At 47.2% G+C, this 16530-nt stretch overlaps 1 protein-coding gene across 1 annotated transcript in view; it reads right to left on the bottom strand.

The window, feature by feature from the left end:
* Positions 1-16530, bottom strand: part of GRIK4 (glutamate ionotropic receptor kainate type subunit 4) — a 388236-nt gene that overhangs the window by 123404 nt on the left and 248302 nt on the right. The window contains exon 10 of the mRNA XM_021671204.2: positions 7410-7571. Within this exon, the coding sequence (XP_021526879.1) occupies positions 7410-7571 (162 nt within the window). The remainder of the gene's footprint in view (positions 1-7409; positions 7572-16530) is intronic.

Here is a 16530-nt window from a genome sequence, read left to right as displayed (position 1 = left end):
ATGTCTCTGTTTTGGTACCAGTACCATGCTGTTTTGATTACTATAGACTTGTAGTATAGTTTGAAGTCCGGCAGTGTGATGCCTCTGGCTTTGTTCTTTTTGCTTATGATTGTCTTGGCTATGCGGGCTCTCTTGTAATTCCATATGAAGTTAAGTAGTTTCTTCTAGTTCTGTGAAGAAGGTCTTTGGTAGCTTGATGGGGACAGCATTGAATCTATAAATTACTTTGGGCAGTATGGCCATTTTCATGATATTGAGCCTTCCTAACAATGAGCATGGAATGTTTTTCCATGTTTGTGTTTTCTCTTATTTCCTTGAGCAGTGGTTTGTAGTTCTCCTTGAAGAGGTCCTTTACGTCCTTTGTTAGTTGTATTCCTAGGTATTTTATTCTCTTTGTAGCAATTGTGAATGGGAGTTTGCTCTTGATTTAGCTCTCTGTTTGTCTGTTACTGGTATATAGGAATGCTTGTGATTTCTGCACATTGATTTTGTATCCTGAGACTTTGCTGAAGTTGCTTATCAGTTTGAGAAGACTCTGGGCTGAGATGATGGGGTCTTCTAAATATACAATCATGTTGTCTGCAAATAGAGACAGTTTGACTTCCTCCTTTCCTAAATGAATATCTTTATTTCTTTTTCTTGCCTGATTGCTCTGGCTAGAACTTCCAATACTATATAGAATAGGAGTGGTGAGAGAGGGCATCCTTGTCTAGTGCCTGATTTCAAAGGGAATTCTTCCAGCTTTTGCCCATTCAGTATGATATTGGCTGTAGGTTTGTCATAAATAGCATTTATTATTTTATGATATGTTCTGTTTATACCTAGTTTATTGAGAGTTTTTAGCATAAAGGGCTGTGGAATTTTGTCGAAGGCCTTCTCTGCATCTTGAGATAATCATGTGTTTTTTGTCTTTGGTTCTGTTTCTGTGATGGGTTCCATTTATGGACTTGCATATGTTGAACCAGGCTTGCATCCCTGGGATGAAGCCTACTTCATTGTGATGAATAAGCTTTTTGATATGCTGTTGCATTCGGTTTGCCAGTATTTTATTGAAGATTTTTGCATCAATGTTCATCATGGATATTGGCCTGAAGTTTTCTTTTTTAGTTGCGTTTCTGCCTGGTTTTGGCATCAGGATGATGTTGGTCTCATAAAATGAGTTAGGGAAGATTCCTTCCTTTCGTATTGTGAGAACTCCACAAAGATATTCCTCAAGAAAAACAACCCCAAGGCACATAATAGTCAGATTCACCAGGGTTGAAATGAAGGAAAAAATGCTAAGGGCAGCCAGAGAGAAAGGTCAGGTCAACCACAGAGGGAAACCAGTTAGACTCACAGCAGATCTCTTGGCAGAAACCCTACTAGCCAGAAGAGAATGGGGGCAATATTCAACATCCTTAAAGAGAGGAACTTTCAACCCAGAATCTCATATCCAGCCAAACTAAATTTCATAAGTGAAGGAGAAATAAAATCCTTTGCAGACAAGCAATTATTGAGAGATTTTGTCACCACCAGACCTGCCCTGCAAGAACTCCTGAAACACTCAGCATGGAAAGGAACAAGTACCAGTCACTGCAAAAGCACACCAAATGGCAAAGACCAAAAATGCAATGAAGAAAATGAGTCAACTAACCAGCAAGAAAACCAGCCAGTAACAAAATGGCAGGATCAAATTCACACATAACAATATTGACATTGAATGTAAATGGCCTAAATGCCCCAATCAAAAGACACAGACAGGCAAACTGGATAAAAAGTCAAGACCCATTTGTGTGCTGTATTCAGGAAACCTATCTCACATACAAAGACACACATAGACTCAAAATAAAGGGATGGAAGAAGATTTACCAGGCAAATGGAGAACAAAAAAAAGCAGGAGTTGCAATCCTAGTCTCCAGTAAAATGGACTTCAAACCAACAAAGATCAAAAGAGACAAAGAAGGATACTACATAATGGTAAAAGGATCAATCCAACAAGAAGAGCTAACTATCCTAAATATATACACATCCAATACAGGAGCACCCAGATACATAAAGCAAGTTCTTAACAACCTACAAAGAGACTTAGACTCCCACACAATAATAGTGGGAGACTTCAACACTCCACTGTCAATATCAGACAGATCAATGAGACAGAAAATTAACAAGGACATCCAGGACTTGAATGCCAAGCTGGACCAAGTGGATCTAATAGGCACTGCTTTTTAAAAGGTGGTTGCTAAAATGAGAAGCCTTGAGGGAGGTGTGTTGCTACTGTCACTGCCGTGAGCTTCCTTTCCATGCACTGAGGTGAAACTGTCTGGAACACCTTCCCTTCCCTATTGGAGGCCATAGAGACAGTGGCTGGAAAGTTCTCTGACACTAAGAGACAGATGAAGGTTCTACTCCAGGTTACCTTAGGGTGCTGACTTGGGGGAACCTTGATGTGCCTTCTGGCACAAGCATGCCTCAGTTTCCCCACCTGTCCAAAAGGGCTACAAGACCAATCTTAACTGTTACTAGGATGCCCTGAGGAGCAAAATAGGAGAAGGTGGGATAATTTCATGGGAAGGGCTACAGGAGTCTTCAGCTCCATGCCGAGGTGAAACCAGGTGGGGTAAGCATCCTCCACTACTTTGCAAGAACACTTGTTCATTTTATTGGCAAGAAGACCAAAGGGGCTTGGCTGAGAGAAAGCTGACTAAAGTAGACGCAGAATCTGTGACCAGCACAAGGACCAGCTCTAGACCTGAAACTCACATGGATTCTCCTTGCACGGTTCCCAGAGGCAGCCTTGAGCTGGTGCAGCTCAGCCCATCTTGACTCTTGTTCTCTGCCAGCAGCACCGAGAGACCCTTAGAGAATGGCCCCACTCACTGAACACCCCACAAGCATTCTTGGGGAGCATAGATGCTGAGGCTTTGGGAGGTCTGACATTGGACTGGGAAGGAGACAAACGAGGTCAGGGTTTCTATCTTTTAAACTGCCTCGGGTGGCATCCCCGTGACAGGACACCCTCTCCAGTCCACTGAGAGAGTCAGCACAGCACCCCTACTCCACCTGGATGCCGTGGACTCTGCCTGGTGTTTTGCACACAGAAAACGAACAGTGAGGGCCAGGCGCTGTGGCTCATGCCTGTTATCCCAGGACTTTGGGAGGCCAAGGTGGGTGGATCACGAGGTCAGGAGTTCGAGACGAGCCTGGCCAAGATGGTGAAACCCCATCTCTACTAAAAATACAAAAATAAGCTGGGCGTGGTGGCAGATGGCTGTAGTCCCAGCTATTCAGGAGGCTGAGGCAGGAGAATTGCTTGAACCCTGGAGGTGGAGATTGCAGTGAGCTGAGACCGTGCCACTGCACTCTAGCCTAGGATACAGAGCAAGACTCCATCTCATAAAAAAAAAACAAAGCAAGCAGTGAGTTATTAGCTTCCCTCTCTTCAGGCAAGCCTCCCCTGACCTCTGCAGGCCAAAATCAGGGGCTTCCCTCTGGTTCCATAAGAGTAACATATGCTAGGAGTCACCTTCCCAGAGGTGGAGGTGAACCCTGCTCCTGCATGGCGCACCAGAGAACAATGACTTTGATCTTCACTGTGTGACTACATGATGGGGCCACTCCTTCACCCCACTCTGCCATGGTTTGTTTGGTCCCACCAAGTCTCATGTTGAAGTGACCCTGGTGGGTTGGATAAAGGGGGTGGATGCCTCACAAATGGCTTGGTGCCATTCTTGCAGGAGTGAGTGAATTTTCACTCCAGTTCCCACAAGAACTGGCTGTTGAAAAGAGCCTGGTACCTCCTCCCCTATCTCTTTTGCTTTCTCTTTTGCCATGTAAGCTGCGTATACCCCTCCCTTTGCCTTCCACCAAGAATGGAAGCTTCCTGAGGCCCTCACCAGAAGCAGATACTGGCACCACACTTCTTGTACAGCCTGCAGAACCAGAAGCCCAAATAAACCTCTTTTCTTCACAAATCACCCAGCCTCGGGTATTCCTTGAAAGCAATACAAATGGACTAAGACACACACTGTATTCAGGTATTCAGATGTTTTACCATGTGACTTTGCATTTTTTTCCTCTAAAAGGGTAGAGTGCATTTCCTCACTCCCTAACATTGAATTTGTGTGTGTGACTTTCTTTGGCCAAGAAAATGAGGGTGTGCCTTTCTGGGAGCCTAGGACTAACAGGTCTTTGTGTTTCCACTTGCTTTGCTGCCTTTCTGCCATCATCATGAGAATATGCCAGGCTGGCCTGCTGGTCCAGGGGAAGAGCAAGAGGTAGGCCCAGTCTGGATTAGCCAACCCATGCATGCTGAGAGATCTCAGCCGGAGCAGCAGAGCTGCCCATCTGAGCCTCAGACTCAGTTAGATGAGCTGCTCCCTAGCTGACCCACAAGTGCATGAGCTATATAAATGTGTACTGTATGCATATTGATTGTGTATCATGAGATTTAGGAGTTGGCTGTTACACAGTATTTACATAGCAAAAGCTACCTGATATATTTAATAATGTCTATTCCAGCATTTGGCATATATAGGTTGCTATATGAAATGACTTGGTGAATAATTGTGAATTGAAGATAAGATCAGATCCTATTTTATCTTCACAATAATGCTCTAAGATGGTCAGGAATAACTCATCTAAAATTATGGAAAAAGAATCTGAGGCCCATAGGGGTTACGTCACTGCCTAAGATCATACAGTGAGAAAATGTCAAGGCCAGTATTTGACTCCAGGCTCTGTGCCTCCAAGGCCGGTGGTCTTTTCAGCCTGTCTGACCATGACAGCACTGACCCACGGTTCTGTGAAAGGCACTCTGGGCTTTGTGCTGGATCCTTACAAAGAAGCCCACTAGGAACCAAACGACTCTGATCTGTCTGCTCATGGCCAATGTGAACATCAACGCAAAGGCCAAAACCCTTAGAGAGAACGAGGAAATAGAGCCTGGGACCATTTACTTCCCTAGGCCAGATGCCAAGTGTGGTGAGGTTTGGGTTGAAGGGAAGAGGCAGATTTTTTTTTCATTTCTTAATATTGTGTTGTAACACTTTCAAGTTTGTCAGCGCCTATTAAAAGACTGGAATTAGAACTGTAAGAACAGCAGACTCAGGTGGGAGAACAGGGCTTGCATTGCTGCTGGGGGTTGAGTGATTCCTGCACGTGACATTGTGCTTTAAGAAGTCCCTCTCTGTCCCTTAAGCCATTTAACAGAGACGACCCCTTCCTTCAGCTGCCCTCTTCGATCTTTCCCATGAGATTTTGCCTCTTTTAGGTCTAAAATAGCTTGTTGGGATGGATTCCATAAACCTTCATGAGACTCTGTTTCACAAACCCATTCCCCCGTCCCACTCCCTGGATCAAACCTTCTTGAGTTTTCCATGAGCTCTGAACTCCTTAGCTACTCCTTCCTTCCTAAGATGTCTACGAGGTCGCATGATCATAAAGGCACAGAGTTTTGTGAAAGGTCATTAAGTCCATGCCCCGGATTCCGCAGCCCCCCTCCAAGGTCACCATGTTGGCCGAGCACTAATTAGATGCCAAGTGTGTGGATGTCTAGACATGCCCTTGCCTCTGGGCATGTCTTATTAAAGACAGGCATCACTCTTACTTTTAAAACTCACCAGAGAATTTCCCATTCCAGGAGTACCCAATTTCACTGCCATCTCCTAGGCCTAATTTTAATCTACTTCTTTCTAAGTCATCATTCAGCCTGACTCACTCACTCACTCACTCATTCAACAAATACCTAGTAACTACAGTCGTGTGTCACTTAACAACGGTGACGCATTATGAGAAATGCATCATTAGGTGATTTCTTCATTGTACAGCCAACATAGAGTGTACTCACACAAACCTAGATACTACAGCCCACTACACTCCCAGGCTATATGGTATGGTCTAGTGCTCCTAGGCTACAAACCTGTACAAATGTGACTGTACTGAATACTGTAGGCAATTGTAACACCATGGTAGGTATTTGCACACTGAAACACACCCAAACATAGAACAGGGACAAGAAAAATGTGGTATTACTATCTGTGGGACCACCATCATACATGTTGTCCATGGTGACCAAAATGTCACTGTGCATACATCACTGTACTTCCATCTAGCCAGGCTCAATTACAGTGAAATGTGGCAAGGATATGACAGTCCTAGAGAGATGCGAAGTGGCACAGAGATTAAAAGTATAAACTGTAAAGCTGTACGGCCTGGGTTCCAATCCTGGTCCTCTGCTCACTGGCTGTGTGACCCTGGGCTATTTGCCTAACCTTTCTGGGCTTCGGTTTTATCATCTGTAAAATGGAGATACTGATAGTAGCTGCCTCAGGAAGTTCTGGTGAGCATCACAAGGGCTGCCTCGTGTGGCTTTTAAAAATAAAATAATGTGTATAATGGGGCTAGGATAAGGCATTAAAAGCCACACAATCGGCTGGGCGTGGTGGCTCATGCCTATAATTCCAAAACTTTGGGAGGCTGGGGTAGGTGGATCACAAGGTCAGAAGTTTGAGAACAGCCTGGCTAATATGGTGAAACCCTATCTCTACTAAAATACAAAAATTAGTGAGGCATGGTGGCAGGCGCCTGTAATCCCAACTACTCAGAAGGCTGAGGCAGGAGAATCGCTTGAACCCAGGTGGTGAGGTTGCAGTGAGCAGAGATTGCACCACTGTACTCCTGCCTCAAAACACAGACACACACACACACACACACACACACACACACACACACTCCTAGTCTCCTGAGAACTAGCCTTTTAACAAATGTACACAAGCAGATATTCTTGGCCTGCCCCACGGAGAACAACATCCAACTCTGTGGAGAATGGCCGTAGGAAGATTTGCTTCCATCACACGTGCAGGAGGGGCCAGAACTGCAGAGAGGAAGCACAGGTATTGGGCAGAAAGGATGAGCTCTGACTCAGGAAGTGGCCATGGGATGGACAGAGCACCACACCAGGAGCCAGGAGTCCCAGGGTCTAGTTCCACTCTGCAGCAGCCTCGACATTTGCCCTTAAACAAGACCCCCACATCCCCACTCCACATCCCATTCCAGCCTGGGCTTCAGTTTCCTCATCTGAAAAATGAGGTGGTAGATCAGCTTAAAGGCGCTTCCAAATGATTCTTGGATCCTAACCCCAGGTAGCTTTCAGCAATAGTAGCACTGACAATCAGGCCACCGGAGGGCTGCAGACATCACTAAGTGACAACCCAATGCCTCCACACAGCCCCCTCCTTGCTGTCTATAGCTCACTGTTTCCCAAACCTCATCCCCTGCAACTGCACCCAGCACCTCTCTACCTCCCTTTCTGAGCTGGGACTGGAGCGAGAGAAGGCTGGACTCTAGGAGGGTGTGTTGCCCAGGGGTTGGCACACAGAGGGGCAAAGTGCAGAGGCCAAAGGGCACCAGGAGGAGCTCTGGCGGGTACTTACCGCAGGTCCAGTGAAGGGCACATGGTCACAGTTCTCCTGCCAGGACTGGTTGAGGCTCTGGGCAAACTCTTGGAAGAAAGCATGGGATTGGTTGAAAATGGAAAATCCCAGGATGTTGACACGATCATCCACAAGGCTGTCCATTCTCTGGAGTGAGAACTCCTGGAAAGACCCAGCATCAGAAATAGAGAACATAGTTAGGAAGGGGTGAAGTGAAGGACGGACTTTGGTAGAGCACATCAGGTACCTCATTCTAGCTCAGTGAACACCAGACACTGTGTTGGGACCTATGGGTCCAGAGATAACAAGAGCAGTTTTCCTGGGAGCTAACAAGTGTCATGGTCGAGGACTGAGGAGAAAAAAATTAGTAGAATGATCGCTAAACAAGGTATATACAAGATGCACTAGCTGGAGAGAGAAAGAAAAAAACCCATGTGCCTAGTGGAGGCAGCACTAGGCACATGGGTTGTTTTCCATGGGAAGTGGGATGCTTGAGCTGAGTCTTGAAGGATAGATGGGCATTTTCTGGGTGGAGAACTGTGGGTGGTCAAAGGCTACTCCAGCTAGAAATCCCCATGTATACAAGGGCCCAGGGTTGAGAAAGTGCATGGCCCTTTCAGTGAACTTCCCGTGGGGTTCTTACACTTTGATGAAGACATCTCTTCTTAAAGTATGATTCTACTGTCAGCATCATCCAGTTTCCTTTTTAAAAAATGATGAGGCCGAGCATGGTGGCTCACACCTGTAATCCCAGCACTTTGGGAGGCCGAGGCGGGTGGATAACTTGAGGTCAGGAGTTCAAGACCAGCCTGACCAACATGGTGAAACCCCATCTCTACTGAAAAACAAAATTAGCCAGACATGGTGCACATGCCTGTAATCCCAGCTACTCGGGACGCTGAGGCAGGAGAATCACTTGAACCCTGGAGGCAGAGGTTGCAGTGAGCCAAGATCACGCCATTGCACTCCAGCCTGGGCAAGAAGAGTGAAACTCTGTCTCAAAAATAATAACAATAATTCCTGAACCTCACCTAACACCACCTGAATCCAAGCTTGCATTTCCAGCAGGACCCCAAGTCTTACACACTTGAAGTGTGGGTTAGCACACAGGATACAAGGGGGCCTGGGAGAGGGATGATGAGAAATGAAGCTGGGTCAGCAGAGGCCAGACCCTAAGGGCCAGGATGCCAGGCTCGGGAACATGCCTTTCTCTTCTGCATGATGAGACCCAAAGGAACTGGCAGTGGAGGAATGCCAACACCAAGCTTGCTTTCCAAGAACCTCAATCTGAAGATCTGCAGGTAGGGTGGTGCCTTCATTTGCCACTAAGTTTTTCATTCGCTTAATAAACATTTAAGCATTTGTCACATGCCAGTCACTGTTCTATGCATGGAGGATGGATGAGAGAGACACACAGCCTAGCTGCTCTCAGGGAGCTTGCAGTTGGTGGAAGAGACATAGTAAGGAAACAAATTTATCATCATTTCATATAGCTATGGAGGTGGGAGTGGGGGTGAGGGGCTGCTGCTTTAGATGAGGCAGTCAGGGAAACCCCATCTAAGGCAGTGACATTTAGAAGGGCAAAGGAGTTCTCCCAGCAACCCGTGGTCCTCATCCAATCACCCGAGTGGGGCCAAGCGCTAGTTAGCTTGCAGGTGTGAGCACCACAGAGGCCAGTTAGTGTTACAGTGAGGGGCTGTGCCCTCTCTGAGTGCAGAGCTCTGGCCCCCAAGGTCTCCCGGGGCCTCGCACAGCAAAACCAGTCAAGAAAGTGTAGATTATTCAGCTTACTGATCCCCACTCCCGGAAAGATGCCTTCAAATATATGCCAGGCCATCTTTTCACACCAAAGTCACATTCATCACATGGTCATTGAAGTGCCTCACACACAGCTCCACACCCTGGGGGGTACACAGGACTTTCAGACCTCAGGACTAGCCTGTCAGCACTCAGCCTGACATGACAGATGGCAAGTGCCTTGGGCTTTCCTTCTGGCCAGGCAGAAAGATTGCTTTCCTCCAGGCAGTCTCCTCTTCTGAAGACTTAGCTGATATAGGCCCCTGGCGCCACCCTCGCATCCTTGCCACTTAGTTCCAGACACTGCCAAGGCCTCAGGCTGCAGGCCTGAGCTCACCTGCCCAGAGACTGGCTTCATTAGCTTTTGTGTGCAAATTGGAGGTACCAAGCTTCCTCTGAAGCCACCAGTACCTGACAGAATAGATTTGGATAAAGATTAAGTGTATGTTGGATCCTGTCACATTCCCATTAGGGGGAACAAGGACATGCCAGAGAATGTATTGATTCCTACGCTGATATTATCTCCTATCTCTCTAACAGGGCAGCTGCCCATGTGCTGTGGGCTATCGGTAGGCATGAGGGGGCAGATGGCTAATGAGAAGAAGATGCATTTGGCAAGGGTGCATTGACTGGGGCAGAGCCAGACTGTTGTGGGCAAACCAAGGGGCCTGGCTGGCATGGTTGGCAGGGGCTGAAAAATGTCCTCTTTTCCCTGGCTTCCTTAACAATGTGGGCAGACACATCAGCCCAACTCCATCCTCTCCCCACATGCATAGCCTAATGGATGGAGGCTCATTTTAAGGAAGCCCTGAGGCCCTGGATGTCCACAGATTCACAGTGGCAGCTGGGGTAATACAGTGGCTTCAGGCTTTGGTATTTCAGGTTCCTTACCATACTAGCTGTATGACTAAGCAAGGTCTGTAACCTTCTGGGCTTCAGATCCCCATTTTTTTTAAAAGAAACAATATTAGCAACCCTACAGGCTATTTCAAACCGGTTTCCGCTGCCCACCCATCTCGAGCCTACCTAAGAATGCACATCTGGCTCACTTAGGTTCCCATTGTGCCTCCCAAGCCCCACCCCAGCCACACTGCCTAGCTGGCTGTAACCTTCATACAATGACAGAAGGGGCTGGGAGCGGTCCCTTGGGTGGAACAGATTCTCATGGGGACATTGATCGTCTTCTTAGAAATGTGCCAGGAAGGGATATCCTGAGGGTTCCTGCTCCCAACATGAGTCCACTCACATTGTCCCAAACCAGGGAACCAGAGTGAAAACAGAGCAAATGGGACCTGGTAAAGCCACGTGGTGGGGCAGAGACCAGGATCAGGTCTTCCACTACTCCAAGTGTGTGTGGCTTTGTGATGGCCCCCGTGTTGCATTCTTTCTTCACACACATGGCCTCTCTCTCCAGGGGGCTGGAGATGCATGCAAAGCTTAGCATCATATTTGGCAAATACGACAGTTACTGAAAGACCACCATGAAATCTGGGGCCGCTTCTGGCCCTCTGCTTCTTCAGTACCACTTGTCTTGGAAACCTAAGTTAGAAAGGTATTCCCTTCAAATGCATGTTCTAGGCAGAGTAAGAATGAATGAGTTAATTACAGACACTCAGTGACAGTCTACCCAGAAGTCAGCCAGTCTGTCTTCCTGTCTTTTTATTCCTACCCTCTTATCCCGCAATTATATGCAACTTTCAAAGGCCCCTTAAGATAAAAAGATTCCAGAAGCTTCCTTGATAATTCATTCTATTTATAATGACTCATGGGATAGCCTGTGGAAGGACAGGAAAAGGGGAGGGGGCACATTCTTTTACTGCAATTTCCCACAACACTCTAAGGTTCTCGTATCTAAGAATCCTTACTGTTAGAAAATTCTTCTTTTTATCTAAACTTAGACTTTGCTGCTGCTATCAAGACTACTGTCTAAAAGAATACGGGAAATAGCTGACCACCGCTAGTTTACAAACAATGATGATCTTCTGTGCCAGTATTTCTCAGTGTGTTCCTCGGGGTATTAGGTTTCCAGGCGACATTAACAGAAATTTCATCAAGACAAGTTTCCATGCTCAAATAAGGCTGGAAAACAATGCATATTATATCTGCCTTTTCAAGATTCATAATGCCCACTAGCATTATTAAAGGCTGAAAGAAGTCCGGCAGCAAAGCAGCTGGCTTTTGTTTAACCCTGAACTTCCCAAACACACTGACCATGGAACAAACCAACACCGTGGGTTTTTTTTGTCCTTCAAAATTCGTGAATGACTGGCAGTAGCATGCTGCAGAATGCAATTTGGGAAATGCTACCTTAAATCTATTCAGAGAAACACTTCTTATAAATCCAAAGTCAAGTGGTAGAGACATTTTGTGGAGAGAGGTATTTCATAAAACTAACACATTTCAGGCCAGGCGCGGTGGCTCACGCCTGTAATCCCAGCATTTAGGGAGGCCGACGTGGGCGGATCACGAGATTAGGAGTTCGAGACCAGCCTGTCCAATATGATGAAACTCTGTCTCGATACTGAAAATAAAAAAATTAGCCGGGCAGAGTGGCGGGTGCCTGTAGTCCCAGCTACTTGGGAGGCTGAGGCAGAAGAATCACTTGAACCGGGAGGCAGAGGTTGCAGTGAACTGAGATCATGCCACTGCACTCCAGCCTGGGCAACAGAACAAGACTGTCTCCAAAAACAAAAAACTAACACATTTCAGAAATGGAAAGGATTAAAGTTTACCCGGTTTCCACTGCTTACCCATCTCGAGACCACCTAAGAATGCACATCTGGCTTGCTTAGGTTCCCATTGTGCCTCCCCAACCCCACCCAGGCCACACTGTCTGACCGGCTGTAACCTTCATACAATGACAGAAAGGGCTGGGAGCAGTCCCTCTGGTAGAACAGGTTCTCATGGGGACCTTGATCATCTTCTTATGAATGTCCCAGGAAGGGATATCCTGAGGGTCCCTGTTCCCAACAGGAGTCCACTCCCATTGTCCCAAACCAGGGAACCAGGGTGAAGGACTGAGCATTGGGACCTGGTAAAGCCACGTGGTGGGGCAGAGACCAGGACCAGGTCTTCCACTACTCCAAGTGTGTGTGGCTTTGTGATGGCCCCCGTGTTGCATTCTTTGTTCACACACATGGCCTCTCTCTCCAGGGGGCTGTGTGCTTCCAGAAAGCAAAGATGTGTCTGCCTCATTTTTGACCTCCACACTGCATCCAGAGAGTGCCTGATACCTAGGAGCTGTTTGGCCAATGCTGTTTTGAGAACAGTTGATTGAAGCAATCTTAATGCCTTGGGGTCTCACTGTGGCCGACTCTAACACCAAGCACACCCTGTCACAGCTCCAGAAGGTGTAAGAACATTAGTAGACGCTGTTCTAACTGCTGACTCTCCTCTGTGATTCCACTATTGTATTTAAAAGAAAAAATCCTGACAGTTTGGTTTCTTATCACTGGGCTTTCACATGAAAAACATTTTTAAAAGTGTGTGCATGTGTGTGTTGCATGAGTGCATACATGTGTGCAAATCTTTGTGTATACAGTGGCATGTGAGGGTCCAAACAGCAATGGTTGAAGGTCAGGTCAGAGCCACAAGTGGATGGATCCAGGAGGATGTCACCATGGGATGAAGGAATGCCTCATGGATAATGGCTTGAGAGGTAGGTGGAAGGGCACCCCTCACTTTCTGCAGCGGAAGTGCCACATCCAATGTCCTGGAAGCTTCATGGCTCTATAGCCTGTTCATCACCTGGGCCAGGAAGCAAGGGCAGGCTCTGAGTGAGGACTGAGCTGGGGATGGGCCCAGACAGGTGGAGGTCCTAGAGCTCAGGTAGTTTTGTCGGAGGGAGAGAGGAAGAGAGGGTCTGGGAAACTGTGAGATTACCATAGCTGTGAGGGACCAACCATGCCTTACACCACACAGGGTCTGATGCCAAGGAGCGCACAGCTTTGGCGTCTAGTATATGGGAACATCGAGGGATAAGGGAAAGGCTGGGCAGGCCTTGTGGGCAGCTTCTGCAAGGGAGGTCTGGGAGAAGCAGTGCCCTGGGGACACGTTCAGCCGTCTAAGGGTCTGATGCCAAGGAATGCACAGCTTTGGCGTCTAGTATATGGGAACATCGAGGGATAAGGGAAAGGCTGGGCAGGCCTTGTGGGCAGCTTCTGCAAGGGAAGTCTGGGGGAAGCAGTGCCCTGGGGACATGTTCAGCCGGCTAAGCAGCCAAGTCCCATCACTGGGGGCTGGATTTAGTCAACCCTGGGGACAGGATGAGATTAGTCAACTAGAGCTAAAAGCACAGTAACTTTTAATGACCCAGATTAAGTTTCTGTGTTTGACTTTAAGTAGAAAAGCAAGAGACCAAAGCACAGGTCCAGGTGGTGTCCTTAAATCAAGTACATCTCCTAACCCAGGCCAAGCGGGTAAGTAGGGGAAATGGCATTCCACGACGTTCTTTGACCAACAGCCCCTTCTTCTTTGCCTTCCTAACCAGTTAGTCCATTACCATTCTCCCAGGCACCTAAGCTAGAAACTTCAGAGACAGCCTCAACTCCCTTATTCTTTAACTCCACACCCAGTCAACTGCCAATTCTGTCAAATCTATCTCTTAAATGTCTCTTGAAGCTGCTCCTTCCTTTCCAAGCCCACCAGGTTAGGCCCTCATCATTTCACCTCTGCAATAGCTGCTACTTAATGGAGATCATGCCTCTGATCTTGGGACACCTAGCCACTACACTGTTCAACTCCCAGGTGCCACTTATACTGATGGCCATGTGAATGGTGCCCCCTGGCATTGTGCAATGTGGCAATCTCATCAGGAAACAGTGGCATGTATTAGGAAGAGCACAGGTTTTGAAATAAGACAGTCTTGGGTTCGAACCCTCATTTGGCCACATACTGGCTGGCTGATTTCCGGCGAGTCTCTGAACTTCCTGTGTGTTCACGTGTAAAGTGTGAGTAGAAGCATCTACCTTCCACGGGAAATACATGAGGAGTGCCTGGCACATGGGCACCCGTGGCCTGTGAGTCCTCTTCTGTCCAAGTGCAATCCATTCTCTGTGCTGCAGTGTCACCAAGGAGGGTGTGCTGCCCCATTCTCCTCCCTTTCCCTTGTCCTCCTGAACTGCTGGGCCCCGACAAAAGGAAAGATCTGGCCTGGAGGCTTCTCCTTCCTCTTTCTTTCCTCCTTGCTTGGCAAGAGGTGATTCTTAGCTACTTGTCAAATGGGGAAAGTTTTGCTAAATAAGTCATCATAGGCCAGGTGCAGTGGCTCATGCCTGTAATCCCAGCACTTTGGGAGGCCAAGGCGGGTGGATTACCTGGGGTCAGGAGTTGGAGACCAGCCTGGCTAATATGGTGAAACTCATCTCTACTAAAAGTACAAAAATTAGCTGGGTGGGGTGGCGTGGTGTGCACCTGTATTCCCAGCTACTCAGGAGTCTGAGGTAGGAGGATTGATTGAACTCCAGAGGCGGAGGTTGCAGTGAACCAAGAAGGGACGCTGTCCTCCAGCCTGGGCAACAGAGTGAGACTGTCTCGGGGCAGGGGTTGGGGGGAGTCTGACAGGCACGGTGGCTCATGCCTGTAATCTCAGCACTTTGGGAAGCTGAGGCGGGCAGATCACCTGAGGTCGGGAGTTTGAGACCAGCCTAACCAACATGGAGAAACCCCAACTCTACTAAAAAATACAAAATTAGCTGGGCGTGGTGGCATATGCCTGTAATCCCAGCTATTCAGGAGGCTGAGGCAGGAGAATTGCTAGAACCTGAGAGGCAGAGGTTGCAGTGACCCAAGATTGCGCCATTGCACTCCAGCCCGGGCAACAAAAGTGAAACTCCATCTCAAAAAAAAAAAGTCACCATAAGAGGCTAATTGTTTGGTGTGGCTATTTGTGTTGAGACAGAAGGCTTAAGTTGAAGTTCCAGATCTTCCAACCATGAATAATCACAACAAAGCAATAATTCTAATAATAACTACTACAATTTACTGACCACAAACTGTGTACCAGGCAGGACTAAGCATTTCACTGAGAACATGGGAGAGCCGAGGTTTGCCTCATATCACATCTGTTCAGCATGAAGAACCCAGAAAAGGAATCGTAGCAAATACCAGGGTGCAGCAGGTGGGAAGGAATTAGAAGTCAATGCAGTATAACTGCAGGCTTCTGTGTGTGGCTAAGATGGCTCAGAGAAACAGGCAGTCGAATGCAGCTTGGTGAACTCGGCCAACTTTTGCAGAGAGCTGTTCAGTGGCCTCAGCCACCCCTAGTAAACTCTCTCTATGGTCATCATTATTTGAGCCCTAAATGCTTCCCCGCTGGCCTGTGAACTCCTGGAAGGTAGAATGGACTGTCTCACTCACTGCTGTGTCGCTGACACCTAGAAAAATCAGTGAAACCAAAAACTGCCTTTTGGGCTTAATTAAATGTTTAGGAGAATAACTGCTGGAGAGAGTCGGTATGGGTTTGGAGTCACAACATTTTAAATCATACACTGTCTGTGGGTATTTTGACCTACATTTTCCTCTCTGAAATCCCAGATTTCAAAAACCAATCTTTAAAAAAAAAAAAAAAACTTTCAAAAAAACTTTCAATTTCTTTATTTTTATCCTTTTTTAATCAGACAAGTTTCTTCATTGTAAAATGGGGGAAATAAGACTTCACCGTGCCATTGTGAGACTCAAAAGAGATAATATACAGGAGAGCTCTGTGCAGACTGGAAGTATGATATAGACTCCTTGAGTTATTAGAATTATCAGAAGTAATAATAGAATAGCTCAAGGAATGTGTGTTTCATGCACTTCCAGGGATCATTAGCAGGTAGTGAGGAAGGCAGTGTGGGGAGGCCTTCCTGAAGCCCACAAGATCACGCCACAGAGGTGGCTATCTCTGGCATCTGCATAAGGCCCTCAGTCCCAGGTACCCCAAGAACCTTAACAGCTCCCTTCCTGCCAGCGCCACAGCCAACCTACAAAAGGTGTCACCCCAACACCCCTATGACCTCTGAAATCTCTCCAAATGTTAACATCTGGACCCATTTGGATTGTAACTGTCCCTATTTGCAGCTTCTTCACTCCAGAACTGGCTCTGCTTCTTAACAGTGGTGTTTAAAATCCTTAACCCCCGTCAGAGTGGGGTTTCTAACAGTCCCTCATTTCTCGCCTGCTTTCACCCAAGCCTCAGCCTTTGATCCTCTCTGCTCCATGCTCAGCCCTGGACTCTAACTGCCTGGGAGAGGAGGCTGGCAGCCTCATGTCACCCACATCAAAGTGATTTATGAAATATCAATTTATTACTGAGTATAATAACATCAACTGCTTCCACGGATAT

This window comes from Aotus nancymaae, unplaced genomic scaffold, assembly GCF_030222135.1.
Source record: "Aotus nancymaae isolate 86718 unplaced genomic scaffold, 86718_ANA_hifiasm-v0.15.2.pri h1tg000012l, whole genome shotgun sequence".
NCBI classification, from domain to species: domain Eukaryota; kingdom Metazoa; phylum Chordata; class Mammalia; order Primates; family Aotidae; genus Aotus; species Aotus nancymaae.
Note: the sequence above shows the minus strand (reverse complement) of the source record. Positions and strands in the feature narration are given on the sequence as shown.